This window comes from Gorilla gorilla, chromosome 6 (assembly GCF_029281585.2).
Source record: "Gorilla gorilla gorilla isolate KB3781 chromosome 6, NHGRI_mGorGor1-v2.1_pri, whole genome shotgun sequence".
NCBI classification, from domain to species: domain Eukaryota; kingdom Metazoa; phylum Chordata; class Mammalia; order Primates; family Hominidae; genus Gorilla; species Gorilla gorilla.
Genome location: NC_073230.2, coordinates 147,818,190 through 147,842,113, shown reverse-complemented (window position 1 = coordinate 147,842,113; position 23,924 = coordinate 147,818,190). Strand labels below are relative to the sequence as shown.

The 23,924-nt window shown below is 47.6% G+C and overlaps 1 protein-coding gene across 2 annotated transcripts in view; it reads left to right on the top strand.

Annotated features, from left to right (window-relative positions):
• The window catches only part of ATP6V0A4 (ATPase H+ transporting V0 subunit a4), a 92,688-nt gene that overhangs the window by 63,231 nt on the left and 5,533 nt on the right, over nt 1–23,924 (top strand). For both annotated transcript variants that reach the window (XM_055393202.2, XM_019031575.4), the window contains 5 exons: nt 1,002–1,120; nt 2,150–2,366; nt 6,347–6,448; nt 13,158–13,286; nt 19,530–19,647. In XM_055393202.2, the coding sequence (XP_055249177.1) occupies nt 1,002–1,120; nt 2,150–2,366; nt 6,347–6,448; nt 13,158–13,286; nt 19,530–19,647 (685 nt within the window). The remainder of the gene's footprint in view (nt 1–1,001; nt 1,121–2,149; nt 2,367–6,346; nt 6,449–13,157; nt 13,287–19,529; nt 19,648–23,924) is intronic.

The window sequence follows — 23,924 nt, the reverse complement described above, 5'->3', positions numbered from 1 at the left end:
GTGGGAGTGGAGACCATGGGGCTGCCGAGATTTAAATGGGGAAGACGAATATTAGTGACTCTGGTCCTTAGCCAGTGTGAGACCCTAACTAACCCCTCCACCCACTAGCCCCCTGCACGACCACCCAGTGTGCTTTTCCTCATGTCAGTATCATCGGTATCATTGGGGGCAGGACAGGTACACATGATCCCCACCTGGCAGTGCTGTTTAAAATGGCCATGTAGAAGGCAGGGACTGTGTCTTATGCATCGTGCTTGCAAAGATTGGCTACAGGAACGGCTTCTTGAGAAAGGTCTGGGGAAATGCTTTGTAATGCGAAGCACTACAGACTTTCAGAGTAAGAGGTGGTGTTATTAAAAAGGATTGGATACATTCACGGGCCAATGAGCTATAGGCCATGATTGAGGAAACTGAGGCAAGTTTGAGATCTTGCCGTAATGGCTCAGATTAGCTTTCCTCTTTTTTTTTTTTTTTTTTTTGAGACAGAGTCTTGCTCTTTCGCCCAGGCTGGAGTACAATGGTGCGATCTCAGCTCACTGCAACCTCCACCTTCCAGGTTCAAGTGGTTCTCCTGCCTCAGCCTCCTGAGTAGTTGGGATTACAGGCACCTGCCACCATGCCCAGCTAATTTTTGTATTTTGGTGTAGAGACAGGGTTTCACCAGGTTGACCAGGCTGGTCTCGAACTCCTGAGCTCAAGTGATACACCTGCCTTGGCTCCCAGATTATCTTTTCACGTAGGATTTTTCTCCCCTGTTTCCCTCCAGCAATTTGATAATAGCACTAACGATCCTGTTACTTTTGTCATTAAAGTTGCATTTATAAAGGGTTTCATCCTTTTTTCCTTTTTGGACTCTAAAATGTATGCATTGAGCTGGACTGAAATATGAAAGTGCAGTTCCCAGAGCGGTTTGCTCAGGGAAAGTTGTGCTGTAGCCCTCAACTCCAGTAGAACTTCTAAGACTCTCTCTCACTTGGTTTTTTGTCCCATTTCCCATCCAGATTTGGAACTTGGCTTCAAACAAACTCACATTTCTGAACTCGTATAAAATGAAGATGTCGGTGATCCTGGGAATTGTCCAGATGGTTTTCGGTGTCATCCTCAGCCTTTTCAATCACATGTAAGTTTCCTGATGCACTCTCTGCCTGCTCTGTCTGATCACACTGATGATGAATGGTGACAGAGCCACTGGTTTGGGACCTGCATCTCTCTGGGCAAGTTTTCTTCCTATGAGGGGTACTTCCCTGGGCATCTGGGCTTGAGCCAAGACAAGCTGGTTGGCTGGAAATGGCAGCACCTCCGTTTCTCCTGAGCAGAGTCTCTCCAAGGTAAGTGCTCCTCTGGCCCCAGAAATATTTGAGGGTTCAAAACAAGACTGGAGGCCAGGTGTGGTGTCTCACACCTGTAATCCCAGCACTTTGGAAGGCCGACAGGTGGATCACCTGAGGTCAGGAGTTCAAGACCAGCCTGGCCAACATGGTGAAAGCCCATCTCTACTAAAAATATAAAAATTAGCTAGGCATGGTGTCAGGCACCTGTAATCCCAGCTACTTACGAGGCTGGGGCAGGGGAATCCCTTGGACCTGGAGGCAGAGGTTGCAGTGAGCCAAGATTGTATCACTGCACTCCAGCCTGGGTGACAGAGTAAGACTCCATCTCAAAAAAAAAAAAAAAAGAAACCATTCTTAACTTCCAGGCTGTACAGAATCAGATGATAGTCTCCATTGGCCTGTGGGCCACACTTTGCAGACCCCTATCTTAGAGCATTCTTAGGAAAAAGCTTCCAAGTCCCCATTATATATCCTCTTGCCTTTAAATATGCAACTGTGAGCTAGGTCTGCATGCGAAGCTGTAGTCAGATCACCACCCTCTCTGTGTGGGCATGACCTTTGCTTTAGACGTTACTTCTAGACTGTGGTTCTCTCTGACTCTTTTGTGCAAAAGCACTTTCCAGTATTTCCTTTTAATTTTCTTTTCTATGCATCCATACAGGATTGCTGTTTGCTGGGGGGTGGGGGGTGCCGTTGTTTGCCAGTAGTGCAAAAAAAAAAGATAGAACATTTTGTGCTTTTGTGCTTTGAGAGAATAATTAAGTCCTAATGTTCCCTTGATGTTCTATCTTGTGTATGTGTGTGTTTTCCACCCCCAGATACTTCAGAAGAACTCTCAACATCATTCTGCAATTTATCCCTGAGATGATTTTTATCCTGTGTCTGTTTGGATACCTGGTTTTCATGATCATTTTCAAATGGTGCTGCTTTGACGTCCATGTGTCTCAGCACGCCCCCAGCATCCTCATCCACTTCATCAACATGTTTCTGTTTAACTACAGTGACTCTTCCAATGCACCCCTCTACAAACATCAGGTATTTCTGCTTTTTTTTTTTTTTTTTTTACTCTTCTTTTATTTACTTGATTATGTCAAATTTCTCTCCTACTCTTTTTTTTTTTTGAGAAGGAGTCTTGCTCTGTCACCCAGGCTGGAGTGCAGTGGCGTGATCTTGACTCACTGCAACCTCCACCTCCTGGGTTAAAACGATTTTCCTGACTCAGCCTCCTGAGTAGCTGGGACTACAGGTGCACGCCACCACGCCTGGCTAATTTTTGTATTTTTAGTAGAGACAGGATTTCACCATGTTGGCCAGGCTGCTCTCGAACTCATGACCTCAAGCAATCTACCTGCCTTGGCCTCGCAAAATGCTGGGATTACAGGTGTGAGCCACCGCACCTGGCCTCTCTCCTACTCTTGAGTGTTGCAAAGAGTAGTTATTTGTAAAACTGAGCCATCTTGGCATCCAGTGGAGGGTGTTACATCCTTTACATTTCAAAAGAGTCTTATTAAATGAAGGTGCAAGCACTGAGGGCTATAGTGTGGCTCCAACCATTCTTGTTGGGGTAATACATGAAAGGGATAATTGCAGAGGGATTGAAGATTGTCTTGTACATTGGCTATGAAGAAAGAAAAAAAAAATAACCCTTCAAATTGTTAGGCTTGCAGCTGTAGAATGTTCTATATGGCACCTTAATACTTAATAATCTTTTATTCAAAGAGTGAGCTCTAGCTAAATTAACAAGAATAATAATTGAAATAGAATCAGAAGAGAAAGCCCTGTATTCACATGGGCAGACAGTTTCTGGAAAACCACGAATCAAACTCATGCTCTTCTGTGAGCTTCCAAAGCTGGCGGGAGCTGCTGTTTTCATTTTTTGCTCCTCTTCCAGAGACAGTTCGTCCCAACAGTTGCACTTTATTGCCACTCTGATTTCTTCCATTTCTTTTAGCCTCATTATCAACTTAATATTTTATTTATTTATTTACTTATTTTTATTTTTGGAGATGGAGTTCCACTCTGTCACCCAGGCTGGAGTGCAGTGGCATGATCTTGGCTCATTGCGACCTCCGCCTCCTGGGTTCGAGTGATTCTCCTGCCTCAGCCTCCCAAGGAGCTGGGATTACAGGCACCTGCCACCAGGCCTGGCTAATTTTTGCATTTTTAGTAGAGACGGGGTTTCACCATGTTGGTCAGGCTGGTCTTGAACTCCTAACCACAGGTAATCCATCCACCTCAGACTCCCAAAATGCTGGGATTATAGGTGTGAGCCACCACACCTGGCCAATATTTTATTTTTAAAAGGTATACAAATCCTATTGGGGCTGGATATAAAAATAACTCAGCGAGTAATTCTTTGATAACACAAATAACAGTAGCTTTTTCCCCTTGGCCTCTCCCAGTGATTAACCTGATCATATTATCTGAGGGTAGATTTTCACTAAAAAAGACCCATTCCTATAGGTCCTGATTCCTCTGGATGAAGCCCTGTGACTAGTTCCGCAAGGCCAGCTGCCCTTCAGTGCAGAGGTTGTCTGTCGGGGATTGTGCCCATCAGATGTCGTAGTTAATGTCATGCTTCTACGGCCATGCCCCTTCTCATGAGTTCAATTCCTAGTTGTGTTCTCTTTCCCTACCCAAGCATCAATAAGAAAAAGAAAAGGCTGGGCGTAGTGGCTCACGCCTGTAATCCCAGCACTTTGGGAGGCCAAGGCAGGCAGATCACCTGAAGTCAGGAGTTCGAGACCAGCCTGCCCAACATGGTGAAACACCATCTCTACTAAAAATACAAAAAATTAGCTGGGCATGGTGGCAGGTGCCTATAATCCCAGCTACTCAGGAGACTGAGGCAGGAGAATTGCTTGAATCTGGGAGGCAGAGGTTGCAGTGAGCCAAGATTGTGCCACTGCACTCCAGCCTGGACAACAAGAGCAAAACTCTGTCTCAAAAAAAAAAAAAAAAAAAAAAAGAAGAAGAAGAAGAAGAAGAAAAAATGCCTTGTAATCGGGTTTTCATAAGGAGTGAGTGTAAATAAGAATCAGAAACAGGTGCATTACTGTTGGGCACCATTTTGTTATCATAGATGGTAACCATGAGCCATCCCCAGAATGTTGACATGAACTGAACGTATTTTGAAGGTTCATTTACTCAGTGCTGGATCTAAACAAATATTTATTTGGATTTCCCAAATAACTCTTCTGTTTTAAGGCAGAGAACTCAGATTCACCAAAATAGTTCGTGTGCTAACTGCTTTCATTAAGACTGAAGTCCTCACTTAGTCTGGAATAAGCACTGAGCATTGCACAGTGAGTGCATGGCTTATCCAACTTTTTTTCCATTCAAAAGCATTATTTGGAGTTGTTTTTCACACACCCTAGTGTGAAGATTAATTGTCTTGATACAGTTTGAAGTTTTCATAACCTCATTTCGGGTTTATGCAGCTGGAAGAGGCAATACAAGTTAATAAAGTCCCTTCCCAACATTGTCCTGGCTGTCTTTGAATATCAAAGGATAGCTACACACACACACACACACACACATCCCGTTGCTTTGTACGTCATCGGGGGAAAATCCTGTTGCATAAAAATGGACAAAGGGCCATGAGACAGCATTGTGTGCAGGTACTAGGATGGATAAGTTCAGCCTGGGTTCACATGGTCTCCCTTCCTCTTTTGGACATTTAAAAGTAGAGTGAGATCAGGCACGGCGGCTCATGCCTGTAACCCCAGCACTTTGGGAGGCCGAGGCGGGCGGATCACGAGGTCAGGAGATTGAGACCATCCTGGCTAATACGGTGAAACCCCATCTCTACTAAAAATACAAAAAAATTAGCCGGGTGTGGTGGCACATGCCGGTTGTCCCAGCTACTTGGGAGGCTGAGGCAGGCAAATCGCTTGAACCCAGGAGGCAGAGGTTGCAGTGAGCCGAGATGGCACCACTGCACTCCAGCCTAGGCAACAGAGCGAGACTCCATCTCAAAAAAAAAAGTTAAGTGAGGATGGAAGATGGAACAGATAAAGTGTTCCCTCTATTATCAGGGGGAATCTTGTTACAATTGGGATAATAAATTGTCTCCTGGCATTTACTGCGACCTTGGTCAGAATGCTTGGAGAAAAGTGAAGGCTCAAGAAATGTTTTTCTATTTCCTTCGAGCACCGTGCTCTCAATCCTTCTCAGCAGCCCTGACCGAGCCTTCCGAGGCTGACTGGTTCTTTTGACCATAGCAGCTATGAGTTACTCCTCTAAACTGGTCACTGGGGTGTGTATAAGAAAGGAGGCAGGGGCGTGAGGATGTGAAAGGTGATCTGGAGCAGGAATATAACAGGGACTCCTCCAGGGTTTCAGCAGAGGCCTGAAGACCGCAGCTGCCTCACTCCAAAGGGAAGGCGAGAGAGACCGAGAGTGAGTTCAAAGTGGGTAACCCAGAGCCTGTTGAGTAACTCGCCCACATTGAAGGGATGAAAGTCAGGTAGCGATGGGGAGGAACTTCTTTTTTCTTTTTTAAGAGATAGGAGCAAGAGAGCTCAGATAATTATCTAGGACTCAAAATATAAAATTACCGGTTGAATACTGTTTGTGACTTAAAGTGACCCAAGGACTTTTGAGTACCACCGAGTGACTGGTAAAGTCATGAGGCCTGCCATAGTTTTCATGCAGACCCAGGTGAAAACGACCCCCATGGGACAGAGTTGAAGACAAGGGGTGCCTTTATAGTGTTTCATGCGTACTTCTTGTTTAAAAGATTGGTTACATATGGTACAAGGGACTACTCAGAATAAGGAATACAGAGAGTTTCCAGTGTCTACCCTGTGTCGAACATTTGGAAACACTGGACAGATATTTCTCTATCTGCAAGGGGAATATTCCAGATGTGAAGGTGAATGGATTCATTGAAATGCTTTAGATCTCTCAAAATAAAGTGCTAGTGAAGTGGCCCATAGTGGTCATTTTCATCACGTAAAGTGTGCTGTTCTGTCATGTGAAAATGATGAGATCTCGCCATTTTGGTCTTGCAGCAAGAAGTCCAAAGTTTCTTTGTGGTTATGGCTTTGATTTCTGTGCCGTGGATGCTTCTGATTAAGCCGTTTATTCTTAGAGCCAGTCATCGGAAATCCCAGGTAAGGGCTGTTTGTTTCAGTTCACCCTACTTTGCATAAGAATGTGGGTTTCTGGAAAGATGAATCTTGGGTTTAAAGAGAATTGTCCTGGGCTGCCAGGGCAGGAAGAATGGTGTTGAGGAACTGACCCGCCCTAAGTATGTTTCGTTCTATGGAGCTAGACTTTTCCACTGGGCCGTCTTATTTCCAACAAGATGCTCTATTAAGGGCAAACACGTTTAAGCCTTATGTCTCGGCTGGTCGCGGTGGCCCACACCTGTAATCCTAGCACTTTGGGAGGCCGAGGCGGGTGGATCACCTGAGGTCGGGAGTTTGAGACCAGCCTGGCTAACATGGCGAAACCCCATCTCTACTAAAAACACCAAAATTAGCCAGGCATGGTGATGGGTACCTGTAATCCCAACTACTTGGGAGGCTGAGGCAGGAGAATCACTTGAACCCAGGGTGGTGGGGGAGATTGCGGTGAGCCGAGATCACACTTCACTCTAGCCTGGGCGAAAGGGCGAAACACCGTCTCAAAAATAAAATAAAATAAAATAAACCTTATGTCTGGCAGACTTTGTTCAGGGTGTATGTGTGCTGAGTCTCGTGGTAGTTAATGATTTATAAGGGTCTGAATGTGGTTGTTTTATTAGTTATAAATAATATTTTATTATGATTTTACTTTTAAAACAAATATTAAAAGCTTTTTTCATTAATATTCTAAAGTTGTGAGACTTTACTGTATTATGTTACAGATTGTGTCAGGGAATTAGAAGAGTAAACAAATTCAATTAGGTCAGTTTTTGTTTGTTTGTGATTTTTCCCCTGTTGCCAAATACCAGGTTCAGCCCACTTTCTCTTTTTGTCTAAACTGCCCCTGAGCCTTAGATATACTCGGGGGGTGAAGCAGAGTTTAATATCAGCCTGAACCAAATAGGATTTAGTAAGATTAACCTTCCAGAGGACATCAGCGTCTAGCTCTGACACACAGACGGTTTGAGATGGTCGTTCTCTGCTTTCCTCTATTAGTGCAAAAGATTAAGCGGAATGTGCTGAGACCGTGTATGTTTTAAATGGTTGTAGATATGTTCAGATTAAATTCTATTTTTCTAAGATCTTTGTTGGATATTGACCTGGACAGGCAGCAGAGTCAGGGACCTAGACATGACGAGACTTGAGTTCAGGAAGTTTGTCCCTATGTGACGCTCTGTTTCTCTGTCACCTGCCTCTCCTCCCACTGTCTCCTTATGCCAGTCTGAACTCGTTCCAAAGCTTAGCTGAAACATAATCTATATGAGGTATTCATAAAGAGGAAGACAAAGCAAGGAAGACTTGGTTATTGTTTGGTTAACTGGTGGGAGAGCAAGGTGGTTGAGGGTTGTTGAAGTGGGTGCTTGTCCAGACAGGTGACCAGGTATTTCAAAGAGGGTGGCAAATACGTGTTTGGAGAAGTAGATGCAAGTTTTTTTTTGTTTGTTTGTTTTTCTAGAGACAAGGTCTCTCTCTGTCTCTGAGGCCAGAGTGCAGTGGCTATTCACCGGCACAATCATAGCTCACTGCAGCCTCCGACTCCTGGGCTCAAGCCATCCTCTTGCCTCAGCCTCCCAAGTAACAGGCATGCCCTCCTGCCTGGCTCAGCATTTTTTTTTTTTTTTTTTTTTTGAGATGAGCTCTCACTATGCTGCCCAGGCTGCTCTCAAACTCATGGCCTCAAGTGATTGTAATTTTTTTTTTCTAGGAACTAAATCTGTCCATAAGCCAAGAGCCAGGTTACTGCAGGCTCTCCTGAGTTCCAGGACTGTAAAATAATAGCTTGTCTTGCTCTTTGTACCACACAAGCTCTTTAAATAGTTGCTGATCTCAAAGTGGTAGATTTCTCCTTTGCGCCGCCAGATGACTTAAATAGAGGGAAGGAGGGAGAGAGGGTTTTCCTAGTCCACCTTCATGGATGATAGCTCTGAAACTGACTGGTAACAGGAGCTCCTGAAGACGGCGTGGAGGCCTGTTCCCTTGGCCCTTGGGATGCACGGCTGTTGGTTGTTTCCTCAGGCGGCTGCTTAGGGTCCTTTTCGTGTCGGAAACATTACCACCTCCATTCAAGAGATGGTCCTATAATGGCATTATTTGCCCCTTCTCCACCTCTCCTTCATAAAATCCTACAGCTCTAATACATAAACAATTTGTTCTGACGGACTTCAGGTGATATGAACAGGGGTCCTGTCAATTAGCCTCTCCTACAACCTGGGTCCCTGCAGAATGTGGCCTGGGAACCTCTCCACTAGAGGGCCACCTGTGGCGTGGCCCTGGTGACATGCCCCGTGGGCAGCCAGTGAGTACACATCTCCTTCCGAGAGCCCTTGTGGCCAGCCACCAGGCCCCCCACGTTCTGTTTCCCCTTCTGACTTGCTGCTATGAACCCAGGTCCCCCCATACTCCCACATCTCAGGTCACAGTGCAATAACTGTGTGTTTCTATTTAAAATCTTCGGCCGGGCACGGTGGCTCATGCCTGTAATCCCAGCACTTTGGGAGGCCGAGGCGGGCGGATCACAAAGTCAGGAGATCGAGACCATCCTGGCTAACACGGTGAAACCCCGTCTCTATTAAAAATACAAAAAATTAGCCGGGCGTGGAGGCAGGCGCCTGTAGTCCCAGCTACTTAGGAGGCTGAGGCAGGAGAATGGCCTGAGCCCGGGAGGCGGAGCTTGCAGTGAGCCGAAATTGCGCCACTGCACTCCAGCCCAGGCGACCGAACGAGACTCTGTCTCAAAAAATAAATAAATAAATAAATAAACTTCATTTCAACGTGTGCGTTTTTTACGGTAAATGTTATTGAAACATATACAGACAAGTGCATGAATAACGAGGCACCAATCCATGAAGTATCACAGCATGAACACGTTTGTGTCACCAGCACTTAAATCGAGAAATGGGTTATCCTTAGAACCTGAGAGTCCTGACCGGGCACAGTGGCTCATGCCTGTAATCCCAGCAGTCTGGGAGGCCGAGGCAGGTGGATTGCCTGAGGTCAGGAGTTCGAGACCAGCCTGGCCAACATGGTGAAACCCCATCTCTACTGAAAATACAAAAATTAGCCGGCGTGGTGGTGAGTGCCTTATAATCCCAGCTACTCGGAAGGCTGAAGCAGGAGAATTGCTTGAACCTGAGAGGTGGAGATGGCAGTGAGCTGAGATCGCCGCCATTGCACTCCAGCCTGGGCGACAAGAGCGAGACTCCGTCTCAAAAAAAAAAAAAAGTTTTTTGTGCCTTCTTCCTGTCACTCTTACCCCAAGAGCAAACATTGTGCTGACCTCCAGGACTGTCAGTTCATTTTGCCTGTTCTTGAACTGTATTTAAATGAAATCATCCAGAATGTCTTCTTTGGGATCTGTCTTCTCTCATCCAACATTGCAGTGTTAGTAATTACAAATGGTGATACTATAAACATCCTTGTATATATCTTTTGGCACATGGGTTTGAATTTTTATTTATTTTATGTATGTATTTTTAGATAGGGTCTTGCTCTGTTGCACAGATTGGAGTGCAGTGGTGGGATCATAGCTGACTCACCTCCTGGGCTCAGGCAATCCTCCCACCTCAGCCTCCTGAGTAGCTGGGACTGCAGGCCTGCACCATAATGCCCAGCTATTTTTTAATTTTTTTGGTAGAGATGAGGTCTTGCTATGTTGCCCAGGCTGGTCTTGAACTCCTGAGATCAAGTGATCCTCCTCCCTTTGCCTCCCAAAGCGCTGGGATTGTAAGTGTGAGCCACTGTGCCCAGCCACATGTGTTTTTAGAAAGTTGCCAGTAGCTAATTTACAATGATTGCTGTATGTTTTATTTCATACGCCACCCAGCTTAAGCATTGTGCGATTTTAGTAAAAGGACTGCAAGTAAGTATCTGGAAGGAAGATAGTCACTAGGATTCACAAGTCCAGTATCACACTTCTACAAAATTATTCATGTTCATTTTAACTAATTCAAGAATAATGAGCAGAAAAGGGTAGAGTTTAGGGTTGGAAATGGAGAAACCGTAATATATCTCTCCTTTGATATTTTCTTCTATAAGTTGAAGGAGAGAGAAAATAGGATTTCGAGATGACAAATATAAAGTTAACTTGCGCCACGTCCCTCCCCATGGGATAAAGAACCACAAGGTCTTGGGGACAGCCTAACCTAGAAGCTGGCTCTTGGCACCTGGCACCCTGGACTCTTGTCCAGATGGACCTGAGCCCACTTCTGGGTCCTACAGAGGCCTTGTTCCTCAGTCTCCTGAGGGCAGACCAGGCCACTGGCATGGACACCACGAGTCCCTGGGTGGCCAAGGGGCAGCTGTCTGTAGGGAATGCGAGCAGAACTTAGACATTTTGGGTCAGGGTGTCTGTGTGCACATACAAGGCCCTCATGATATAGGATGAAGCCAGAGGTGAAAAAAAGAGGGCTCCCTGGTCCAGGGCCAGCTCCCATGCTGCCATGGCATGGTGTGAATTCTGAATTTCAACACAGCCTTCCCAGTTTTTACAAAGATTTATTTTTTAAGCTAGAACCCCTATACACACACTTTTTTTTTTTTGAGACAGAGTCTTGCTTGGTCACCCAGGCTGGAGTGCAGTGGCGCAAACACTGCTCACTTCAGCCTCAACATCCCAGGCTCAAGAGATCCTCCTGTCCTAGCCTCCTATGTAGTTGGGACAGGTGCTCCTTCAGCCAGGCTAAATTTTTTTTTTTTTTTGAGAGATAGGATCTCACTTTTTTGCCCAGGCTGACCTTGAACTCCTAGGCTCAAACATGGAACATATTTTATTTAGGAATTTGTTGGCTTGATGTATAACTTTTAAATATTTCAATGTATGGCATGTGAACTACTGTCTTTGCTCTTGCCCAGAGCCCTGCAAATGTTAAGTGCAGACCTGCTAAAGAAAAGAGGGCCCTGGCTGGGTGTGGTGGCTCACGCCTGTAATCCTAGCACTTTGGGAGGCCGAGGCAGGTGGACCACCTGAGGTCAGGAGTTCGAGATCAACCTGGCCAGCATGGAGAAACCCCGTCTCTATTAAAAATACAAAAATTAGCTGGGCGTGGTGGTGGGTGCTTATAATCCTGGGTACTCAGAAGAGCTGAGGCTGGAGAATCTCTTGAACCGGGGGACAGAGGTTGCAGTGAACTGAGATTGTACCACTTCACTCCAGCCTGGGCGAAGGAGCAAAATTCCTTCTCAAAAAAAAAAAAAAAAGAAAAGAAAGAAGGGTCCAGATACATTGATGCCTAATTTGCAGTACCCCTCCCATGAAATCATTCTAGAAAAACTTTGGACATGGGACATTAAGCTTCATGGTGACTTGAAAGAAATATACCATTCACACTTAGCGGTAAAACCAGACCAAGTTGAATGGTGACTATGCCTAGATTTTTTTTTCCTTGAATTTTTCCTAAGCTATTTTTATAGTTAATTTCACAAGGCTACATGGAAGGTACGACCGATGATTTATGACCATGTGTATTTCTTTTAACAATGGAAAGGCACTTTTGTACTTGCATTGCTTTAGTGTCAAGACTAGAATTTGGCACATTCTGGAGCATTGTGGAGAAAAAGCACATGCACTGGAGTCAGGCAACTGGGTTTGAATTATGGCTCTGCCACTTACCAGCCTTGCCAGCTGTATGATCTTGGGCACATATCTTTCTTTCTTTTTTTTTTTTTTTTTGAGACAGTCTCACTCTGTCCCCCAGGCTGGAGTGCAGTGGCAAAATCTTGGCTCACTGCAACCTCCGCCTCCCAGATTCAAGCAATTCTCCTTCCTCAGCCTCCCGAGTAGCTGGGATTACAGGCATGTGCTACGATGCCCGACTAATTTTTGTATTTTTATGGAGATGGAATCTCGCTATGTTGACCAGGCTGGTCTTGAACTCTTGGCCTCAGGCAATCCTCTCAACTTGGCCTCCCACAGCACTGGGATTATAGGCATGAGCCACTGTGCCTGGCCTTTAATTTTTTAATTTTTTTTTTTTTTTGAGATGGAGTCTCGCTCTGTCGCCCAGGCTGGAATGCAGTGGCGTGATCTTGGCTCACTGCAGCCTCCACCTCCTGAGTTCCAGTGACTCTCCTGCCTCAGCCTCCCGGGTAGCTGGGATTACAGGCATGCACAACCACACCCAGCTATTTTTTGTATTTTTAATGGAGACGGGGTGCCAGGCTGGTCTCGAACTCCTGACCCCAGGTGAGCCACGGTGCCTGGCCTAATTTTTGTATTTTTAGTAGAGGTGGGTTTTCACCATGTTGGCCACGCTGGTCTTGGACTCCTGACCTCAAGTGATCTGCCAGCCTCCGCCTCCCGAAGTGCTGGGATTACAGGCGTGAGTCACCACACCCAGCCGGGCACATTTCTTTTCTTTTTTTATTTTTATTTTATTTTATTTATTTATTTTTTTGAGACGGAGTCTCTCTCTGTCGCCCAGGCTAGAATGTAGTGGCACGATGTCCGCTCACTGCAAGCTGTGCCTCCCGGGCACATTTCTTAACCTTTCTGTGCTGCAGCTTACTTCTCTAGAAAATAGGGTGATAATTGTGCTTATATAAAATGGTTGTTGTGAGGGCTTAATGAGATAGTGTAGTGTTTAGAACAGTGTCTGGTACATAGGTAGTATTTGAGGAGAGCCTTTATTTATGTTTATATGTGTTAGAATTCTCAGGGTGAGTTGAGCGCATTCCTCATTTCCCTGCTTGTTGTCAGCTGCAGGCATCCAGGATCCAAGAAGATGCCACTGAGAACATTGAAGGTGACAGCTCCAGCCCTTCCAGCCGTTCTGGCCAGAGGACTTCTGCAGATACCCACGGGGCTCTGGATGACCATGGAGAAGAGGTACCTGGGACGAGAGCCCCTGAGGAAGACTCCCCAGTTTATACAGATTCTAGAATGGACATAGGCAGTAGAGCTGGGTGGGTCTGGAGGGCCCCACGGGGCAGTAGCCCTGTCACTGCTGAGTCCTGGGAAGCTGTGAAGGTCTCAGGGAAGGGGACCTACTAGCTAGTCTAAGAGGATCAGAACAGCTATTTAGCAACCAATCTGGGCACATTTTAATATTTCTAGTCCAAGTACCGCTGCATCTGTATGTGTCAGGTGAATATCAGCCTCAGATCTAGTGACATAGAAGGTCCTGCGTGTCACTGAGGCCTCCTTGGCTCAGCACCACGCCCCTATAAGCTCTCTTTTTTGTTTGTTTTTGAGATAGAGTCTCACTCTGTTGCCCAGGCTGGAGTGAGCCAATTTCGGCTCACTGCAACCTCCACCTCCCAGGCTCAAGTGATGCTCCTGCCTCAGCCTCTCTAATACGTGGGATTATAGGCACCCGCCACTGCACCTGGTTAATTTTTGTGTTTTTAGTAGAGATGGGGCTTCACCATGTTGGCCAGGCTGATCTTGAACTCCTGACCTCAGCTGATCTGCCTGCCTCGGCCTCCCAAAGTGCTGGGATTACAGGCATGAGCCACGGTGCCTGGCCCCCTATGATCTCTTTATAATGTTATCTGCCTCTCATGTGAATTCATAAATTGTTTTGTTCCCTCATCCCTCCCTGCCCCTGCCTGTGCAAGGACAGCCACTGCCCCTCAGGAGCCCGTGCCACATCCTCCCAGATGAAAGCAGCTGTCTGTTCCATGTGTTGACTGAAGTCAGCCACATTTGTGAATCCCAGGCTGGAGGCTTTAACCGGAGCTCTGTTCTAATTTGGGAGTGGGAACTGGGTTTCCATGAGGGCCACAGATGCTATAAATGGCTCCATTTGTGGTGTTAATTGCTTATTTTAAAAAGTTTTCTCTTGATAGCCATGTGTGGTGGCTCATACCTGTAATCCCAGCACTTTGGGAGGCCAAGGTGGGCGGATCACTTGAGGTTAGGAGTCCAACACCAGCCTGGTCAACATGGTGAAACCCTGTCTCTACTACAAATACAAAAATTAGCCAGGCATGGTGGTGGGCACCTGTAATCCCAGCTACTGGGGAGGCTGAGGCAGGAGAATCACTTGAACCTGGGAGGCAGAGGTTGCAATGAGCTGAGATCGTGCCACTGTACTCCAGCCTGGGCGACAGAGCAAGACTCTGTCTGGGAAAAAAAAAAAATTATCTTGATTAATTAGAATTAATGAAAAATCTCAATCGTGAAAATTCTTCCCAAGAAAATTCTAGGTACAGAGTGATCCACAGTAGTGGCTGTTGACATTACCAAGTCTGTCAGACCTGCTGGAATGTTTTAGAATCCAACCCACGCATGTTCTGACTCCTCAAGTCCTGGCCTGTCCAGGGCAACCTCCCTCATCTCTTCTCCTCCTGCCCTCAATCTATATCCAGACAATTTCCACCTGCCACCTCCACATGAACAGGCTGCCCTTGCTTGGGCAACTTTAGTCTCCATTCATGGACCTCTTTCCCCCAGGTCTAATCATGCATGGGTCTCCCGTCTCCAGGCAAATGTGTGCCTCCCCCTGTTTCTCTTTCAAGTTCCTTGCTTGCTTCTCTCCACGCTAGGGTTAGCCAAACTCAGGGTTAAGGGTGCAGTCCTTGACTGTCACATCTGCCCAAAACTGATCCCAGCCGCAAGTTTGGGGGTTCCCAGGGCCACCCTCACTTCAAGCAAGCTGACTATACATTCGCGGGACCCTTAGGGTCCTTTGGGGCCAAAATGACTCACAGAGCTCCGGAAAGTGCTATGCTGACAGTTGTTTTTGGTTTTTTTTTTGAGACAGAGTCTTGCCCTATTGCCCAGGCTGGAGTGCAATGGTGCGATCTCAGCTCACTGCAACCTTTGCCTCCCAGGTTCAAGCAATTCTCCCGCCTCAGCCTCCCGAGTAGCTGGGATTACAGGCACCCACCACCATGCCTGGCTAATTTTTTTGTGTGTATTTTTGTAGAGATGGGATTTCACCCTGTTGGCCAGGCTGGCCTTTAACTCCTGACCTCAGGTGATCCGCCCACCTCGGCTTCCCAAAGTGCTGAGATTACAGGAGTGAGCCACTGTGCCTGTCCACTTACAGCTTTTGTAGCAAAAGAATTTAAATCAGAAAGGCAGAGAGGATAGGGCAGTATCTGGGACAGTGAGTTCCAAATGAGGAGCTGTGTCCTTGGAGGCACATTACTGTCTCCACATTGATGTGTGGCAAGATATGCAGAGAATCGCCAGCCCAGGCCGGTCACCCAAGCTTCAGTGTCCAAAGTTTTACTGGAGTTTCCTCATGCAGGCAGGATTGACTGATTGATTGACTGATGATTGATTGGTGGATGCAGCCCCAGCAGTTGCTGCAGAGTCCCCAGCTCTCTCCCACCTTGCAGATCATTCCCAACTCTCTAAGCATGTGGTTGGTCTTTCTGGTGTGGCCAGACCCCACTTCAACTATAAGGTGCCCAACTTAAGCCACTGCATTCGCATAAACGATCAGGTGTGGTCCCAGGGGCCCAGCATGAATAACAAAGACCCTTTCATGTGGGAAATGCCAGTGGTTTAGAGGTTACCTCCCAGGAGCCAAGACAAAGCCAGTCCTGTTCAGTAAGGTTAATTATGATTATTATAATTACTATTTTGAGACAGGGTCTTGTTCTATTGCTGAGGCTGGCATGCAGTGGCACAATCATGGCTCACAGCAGCCTTGACCTCCTGAGCCCAAGCGATCTTCCTGCCTCAGCCTCCCGAGTAGCTGGGACCGCAGGTGCATGCCACCACACCTGCCTAATTTTTTGAATTTTTGGTAGAGATGGGGTCTCACTTTGTTGCTCGGGTTGCTTCTGAACTCCTCGGCTCAAGTGATCCTCATGCCTCAGCCTTCCAAAGTGCTGGGATTACAGGCATGAGCCACCACACCTGGCCAAGATGAATTCTTTCTTATGCAGTTCTTCTTTACCTTGACTCTCTCTACCTGCTCACTCCATCTCTGCCCATCCCTGTCCCTTCAATTCCTCACAGCTGCTTTCATTGCTAAATTGAGGTTCTCATTTTTATCTTGTCCCCATAACCTCTGACATCAGTGACTGCACCGCCATTCCTTCCTGGGTGTCTCCCTCCGCAGACATCCGTCACTGCACCCCTTCCCAATTCCTTCCTGGACGTCTCCCTCCGCAGACATCCGTGGCGGCACCTCCCCATTCCTCCTCATTCCTTCCCATTCCTCCCCATTCCTTCCCATTCCTTCCCATTCTTCCCCATTCCTCCCCATTCCTTCCCATTCCTCCCCATTCCTTCCTGGACGTCTCCCTCCGCAGACATCCGTGACTGCACCCCCCCACCTACATTCCTTCCTGCACGTCTCCCTTCCCAGACATCCGTGACTGCACCCTCTCCGCCATCCCCCCATTCCTTCCTGGACGTCTCCCTCCGCATACATCCATGACTACACACACACACACACACACACACACACACACACACCCACACCCATTCCTTCCTGGACGTCTCCCTCCGCATACATCCATGACTACACACACACACACACACACACACACACACACACACACACACACACACACACACACCTATTCCTTCCTGGACGTCTCCCTCCATAGACATCCGTGAGTGCATCCCCCTCTTCCTTCCTGGACGTCTCCCTCCGCAGACATCCATGACTGCACACACACACACCCTCCCATTCCTTCCTGGACGTCTCCCTCCGCAGACATCCGTGACTGCATCCCCCCTTCCTGGACGTCTCCCTCCGCAGACATCCATGACTGCACACACACACACACACACCCATTCCTTCCTGGACGTCTCCCTCCACAGACATCCGTGACTGTATCCCCCCTTCCTTCCTGGACGTCTCCCTCCACAGACATCCGTGACTGTACCCCCCCACTCCTTCCTGAGCGTCTCCCTCAACAGACATCCGTGACTGCACCCCCACTCCCACCCCCGATTCCTTCCTGGGCGTCTCCCTCCGCAGACACCCGTGACTGCACGCCCTCGATTCCTTCCTGGACGTCTCCCTCCGCAGACATCTGTGACTGCAGCGTGACTGCTCTAGCTTCTTTGATCTTTTCTTTTCCTCATCAGTTTCTTGTTTTGTTATCTCATCTCACTCTTTTTTTTTTTTTTTTTTTTTTCCGAGACAGAGTCTCACTGTGTCACCCAGGCTGGAGTGCAGTGGCACGATCTCAGCTCACTGCAACCTCCGCCTCCCGGGTTCAAGCGATTCTCCTGCCTCAGCCTCCCAAGTAGCTGGGACTACAGGCATGCACCACCACGCCTGTCTAATTTTTGTGTTTTTAGTAGAGGTAGGGTCTCACCATGTTGGCCAGGCTGGTCTCAAACTCCTGACTTCAAGTCACCCACCTGCCTTGGCCTCCCAAAGTGCTGGGATTACAGGCATGAGCCACCGTGCCTGGCCTTGTTTTGTTATCTCTGAATGAAGATGTTTCCCAAGGCTGGGAGCGCCTCTTTCTTTTCTTTTTCTTTTTCTTTTTTTAGACAGAGTCTCACTCTGTTGCCAGGCTGGAGTGCAGTGGCGAGATCTCGGCTCACTGCAACCTCCACCTCACAGGTTCAAGCGATTCTCCTGCCTCGGCCTCTTGAGTAGCTGGATTACAGGTGCACGCCACCACACCCAGTTAACTTTTTAATTTTTAGTAGAGACGAGGTTTCACCATGTTCGCCAGGATGGTCTCGATCTCTTGACCTTGTCATCCACCTGCCTTGGTCTCCCGAAGTGCTGGGATTACAGGCGTGATCTCCTCTTTCCTTGACCTTTCCCTTGTTGATCTCCTCCATCCTCCTGCAGATGCAGTCTCAGGAGTCCATTTCCAGCCGGGACTTTTCTTCGGGGCTTCCGTAGTTCCACCTGAGCTCCCATGTGCAGAGTGTCTACTGATAAGGCCCACTGCCATCTGAAACTCAGCATGTGGAGAGCCAACTGCCCACCTCCTCTGTCAATGTCATTCTTCCAGCTACTTCGGCTTAGGAGCCTCAGAGCCCTGGCTGCCCTGGCCCTGAGTGGGTAAGGGGCCTTCTCTGTGTTCCCACGATACCACTGCATGCCCTGGACATTGCGCTTCCCAGAGTGTGGCATGGAAACCCGTCTACATATTCTCCTGACTAGGCTGTGAGCAACTTGAGGGCACGTACAGCACCAGTCAATTGTCCCCCATGGCCAGGCACAGTGGCTCACACCTGTAATCCCAGCACTTTGGGAGGCTGAGGCAGGCACATTGCTTGAGGCCAGGAGTTCCAGACCAGCCTGGGCAACATGGTGAAACCCCATCTCTACAAAAAATACAAAAATTAGCCAGGTATGGTGATGCATGCCTGTAGTCCCAGCTACTCGGTAGGCTGAGATGGGAGGATCACCTGAACCTGGGAGGTCAAGGCTGCAGTGAGCTGTGATTGTGCTACTGCATTCCAGCCTGAGTGACAGAGCAAGACCCTTCCCCCCCCCGAAAAAAAATTGTCACATCAGAGAGCATGAGGGGAGAATGAGCTATGGCTGTCTTCTTCGTTCTGTTATTTACTTCTTTCCTGTGTTACTGAGCTCATAACCAAATTGTCCTTTTTTTTTTTTTTCTTTAAGGCTGTCCCTTCTCTAAACTATGATGCTACCAGAATAACCTGCCTCTATGGCTCCTCACTGAATCCAGATTGTTTCTTCAACTTTACCCATAGCTTGCCTTTCTAGAAACTTCCACGCAGGAGCACTGTCTTCTATTCCTCACCTAAACAAGCTCCCAGTTCCAGCCAAATTGTTTTCTTTCCAACTTGACTAGGTGATATTCCCAGCTACCTGTTTCTTTCCCAATCAGGGATCCTTTTGCTCCTCAGGAACAATTTCTTGTCCTTCAAGTCACATTCCTACCCAGCCTTCCTGGCACAGCACAAATCTCATCTCCCCTTACCACCCAGTTGTCGTCTTTGAGCTTTTTTTCAGCTATTGCTGGGGAACGTTAAGACACACATAACATACGACTTTGTGCTGATAATTCTTTCTCTAAGTCTATTACTATTTCTTTTCCCCTAGTTAGACTGAAAGTGTCTGAACAGCAAAGCTCATGTCTTATTCATCTTTGCATCATTTGGAATAACTTTTGCATAGAAACTTCTCAATGAAGTAAAATAAACAATTCCGTCTTTCAGTTCAACTTTGGAGACGTCTTTGTCCACCAAGCCATCCACACCATCGAGTACTGCCTGGGCTGCATTTCAAACACAGCCTCCTACCTGCGGCTCTGGGCCCTCAGCCTGGCTCATGCACGTGAGTGAGCAGCCCATCGCGGGGACAGTCAGCTCTCCCCAACACCCCAGGAAATAGGTACAATGTATTTGGAAGTAAAGGTGACTTCTCCGAGCTATTTGTGGATGTTTGCCAAAAGAATGACTCTTCTTTCCCAGGCACAGGTGCCTTTTCTGTGGGTCTGGCTGCACGTTGCTGGGGTGGTCACCCTCTGTATTAATAGTCTCCTACTGCTGCTGTAACAAATTGTCACAAACACTCGTGGCTTAAAACAACACAAATTTGGCCAGGCACGGTGGCTCACACCTGTAATCCCAGAGCTTTGGGAGGCAGAGTTTGGGCGAATTGTTTGAGCCCAGGAGTTCAAGATCAGCCTGGCCAACATGGTGAAACCCGTCTCTACTGAAAATACAAAAATTAGCTGGGCATGGTGGCGGGTGCCTGTAACTCTAGCTACTCGGAGACTGAAGCAGGAGAATTGCTTGAACCCGGAAGGCAGAGGTCGCGGTGAACCAAGATCACATCACTGCACTCCACCCTGGGCTACAGAGTGAGACTCCATCTCAAACAAACAGACAAACAAAAAACCCAACAACACAAATTTGGTGTCTTCCAGTTTTTGAAGCCAGAGTCCTAAAATCAAGGCATGGGCAGCCGTGCTCCTGCTGCAGGCTGCAGGTAGAATTTGTTTCCTGGCCTTTCCAGCCTCTTGAGGCTGCCTGCATTCCGTGGCTTGCGGCTCCTCTTTGCATCACTTCAACCTCTGCTTCCAGCATCAAATCTCCTTTTTCTCTGACTGTGACTCTCCTGCCTTCCTCTTACAAAGACTCTAGTGATGACATTGGGCATATCCAGATAATCCGGGATAATGCCTCTCTGTCAGGATTCTTGGCTTAATCTCATCTGCAAAGCCACTGTTGCCATGTAATATAGTATGTTGACAGGTTATTAGGATTAGGATTAGGATGTAGACATTTTTGGGGATGGGGGAACATATTTTTTCAGGCTACCATGCCCCTCTGCAAGGTGCTGACCTTTAAGAGAAGGCCTGCCTTGGTTATGAGCATTGCTGGGAGTCAGTTGGCTGTCTGCTGAGCTGACCCTCAGGAAGTGCTCACCACCTTTGTGAATTCACAGCAGTCCAGGATCAGTCGGGCCAGGCCCAGAAATACAATTGTATCTATCTATCTATCATCTGCCTGCCTGTCTGTCTGTCTGTCTGTCTGTCTGTCTGTCTGTCTGTCTGTCTATCTATCTATCTATCTATCTATCTATCTATCTATCTATCTATCTATCTATCTATCTATCTATCTAAAAGAGACAAGGTCTCACTATGTTGCCCAGGCTGATCTCACACTCCTGGCCTCAAGGGATCCTCTTGCCTCAGCCTCCCAAAGTGCTGGGATTTCAGGCATTGGAAATACAGTTTTGATAAAGATCCGAGCCCCTGGGGTTGCCTAATGTCAGGAATCGTGACTCACCAACTCACTTGTAGGCCCCATCTTGATCTCTGGGTCCTTCTCCAGTCTTGTTTCTTGTCAGTTTTCCTTAGTGCCTACCAGCGCTCCAGACCCATCCGTTTCATATACAGTGGCCCTGAGGAGCGCTTTTTTCTTTTTTTTTTCTAAGACAGGGTCTCCCTCTGTTGCCCAGGATGGAGCGCAGTGGTGCTATCATGGCCTCGAACTCCCAGGCTCATGTCGTTCTACCGCCTCAGCTTCCCAAGTAGCTGGGACCACAGGTGCATGCCACCATGCCTGGGCCAATTTTTGTATTTTTTTTTTTTTTTTTGGTAGAGGTAGGGTTTTGCCTTTTTGCCTAGGCTAGCCTCAAACTCTTGGGCTCAAGCAGTTCTCCTGTCTTGGCCTCCCAAGTAGCAGGGACTATAGGCACACACCAATACACTTGAACTTTTTTTTTTTTTTTGGTAGAGACAGGGTTTTGCCATGTTGCCCAGGCTTGTCTTAAACTTCTGGGTTCAAACAGTCCTCCTGCCTTGGCCTCCCAAAGTGCTGGGATTACAGGTGTGAGCCACTGTGCCTGGCCTGAAGAACTATCTCCTGAAGATGCAGTACTCCCTGGGCCCCTCTGTGTGTTTGCCCCTGCAGCCCCCTTGCCTGAAATAGTCCCTTCTTTAATTCTCTCTCTATCTGATATTTAATTCCTCCTTCATAACTCAGCTGGAAATCTTCTTTCCTAGTCCCCCAGTCTGGAAGATGCCTTCCTGTGGTTCTGGGGCATGCTCTTAACCTAGCTTCAATTATAATTGTCTTGATTAGCCTGTCTCCCTACTGGACTATGAGCTCCTTGAAAGCAAAGAACCTGACTTTTATCTTAGCATTCCTGGCACTGAGCATAATGCCTAGAACAGAGAAGCCAGGCCAAGGTGTGTGCTGAATGGATAGAAACGAAACTCCAGTACTCAGCATTCGTGTGATCTTCACAGGTCAGCTGTGTTGATTTCCTCCCACAAACTCACATACACACACTTTCACATGCACATGAATGCTCAGATGCACACACTCAGCCCTGCAAGTGGCTGCAGCACAGACACCCATAAGCATGTCTTTTTTTTCAGACTGGAGTGCCGTGGCGTGATCTCAGCTCACTGCAACCTCCGCCTCCCAGGTTCAAGCAATTCTTCTGCCTCAGCCTCCTGAGTAGCTGGGACTACAGGTGCATACCACCATGCCCAGCTAATTTTTTTCTTTTAATTTTTGTATTTTCAGTAGAGACGGGGTTTCACCATGTTGGCCAGGATGGTCTCGATCTCTTTACCTCGTGATCTGCCCGCCTCGGCCTCCCAAAATGCTGGAATTACAGGCGTGAGCCACCGCGCCCGGCTGCGTGTCTTTACTCCTGTGCACTGCTGTGCATTCATGTGAAGTGGCTGTCCCAGGACTGTCACCCACTTGTTCCTTAGAGTGGATCTCAGCGCTCCGTGCAGTCAGTGGTTGTAATGTTGGTCTTCAGCTCTAACCCCAGCAGTAGTTGGAGGACTTGAGTCATAATAGGGCTGAGTCTAGATGAGACAGGAGGAGGAGTTTTGGTATTCTTGGCCCTATGTGTCGGGGTGTCCTCTGGCCAGCCCATACACACACTGAGGGGGTCATTTGATTCCTAAAAACCCATATGGTTCATGGCTGCCTGCCCTGATTCACCCACTGGGTCATTCTAGAAGTCCCTGCTAGACGTGGCTTCCAGTCCATACTAACACAGTTGCTTAAAGAGGTAGTGTGGAAAAATGGGGAAAAGATTAAAACACTGACTTAAATTCTGGTTCCTTTTCTACCACTTTTGACTGAGTAACTTATAGAAGAAATTTAACCTTTGTGTGCCGGGACTTTCATCAGTGGTCCTAGTAGTTAGCCTCCTGCACTGGTCAGGTTAGGCTAAACTCTGTCGCAATAACAACTTACCCTCTAAATCTCAGGTCCCTAGGCCAGAGTTTGGCACTATGTGTTGGGGTGTCCTCTGGCAAAAATTCCTCCTGTCTTATTTAGACTCATCCCTGGTATGACCCAAGTCCTTCAAACTACTGCTGAGGTTGGAGCTGAAGACCAACATCAGGACCACGGATGACTTGAAGCGCTGAGATCCACTTTAAGGAACAAAGTGGGGCTGGGCGTGGTGGCTCACACCTATAATCCCAGCACTTTGGGAGGCCAAGGTGGGGGGGGATTACCTGAGGTCAGGAGTTCGAGACCAGCCTGGCCAACATGGTAAAACCCCCTCTCTACTAAAAATATAAAATTAGCTGGGTGTGGTGGCACACGCCTGTAATCCCAGCTACTCGGGAGGGTGAGGCAGGAGAATCACTTGAACCTGGGAGCTGGAAGTTACAGTGAGCCGAGATCACACCACTGCACTCCAGCCTGGGTGACAGAGCGAGACTCTGTCTCGAAAAAAGAAAAAAAGGAACAAAGTGGGTGACAGTCATGGGATAGCCACTTCACACGAATGCACATCAGTGCACAGGAGTAAAGACATGCTCATGGGTGTCTGTGCTGCGGGTACCCGCAGGGTTGAGTGTGTGCATCTGAGTATTCGTGTGCACGTGAAAGTCTGCGTATGTGAGTTTGTGCAAGGAAACGAACATAGCCTGAGCTGTGAAGATCACACGAATGCTAAGCACTGGAGTTTCTACTGTAAATCTCAGGTACGGGTCTAACCCGATGGGGGTGAAGCTGCTCCCATTGATGAAAGACTCTGCATCACTGTAGCAGGCAGAAAACCAGATCTTGGGAGGCAGCAAACAAATAGGGGTCCTCTTCCTTGCGTTCCATGTCTCTGCTTTT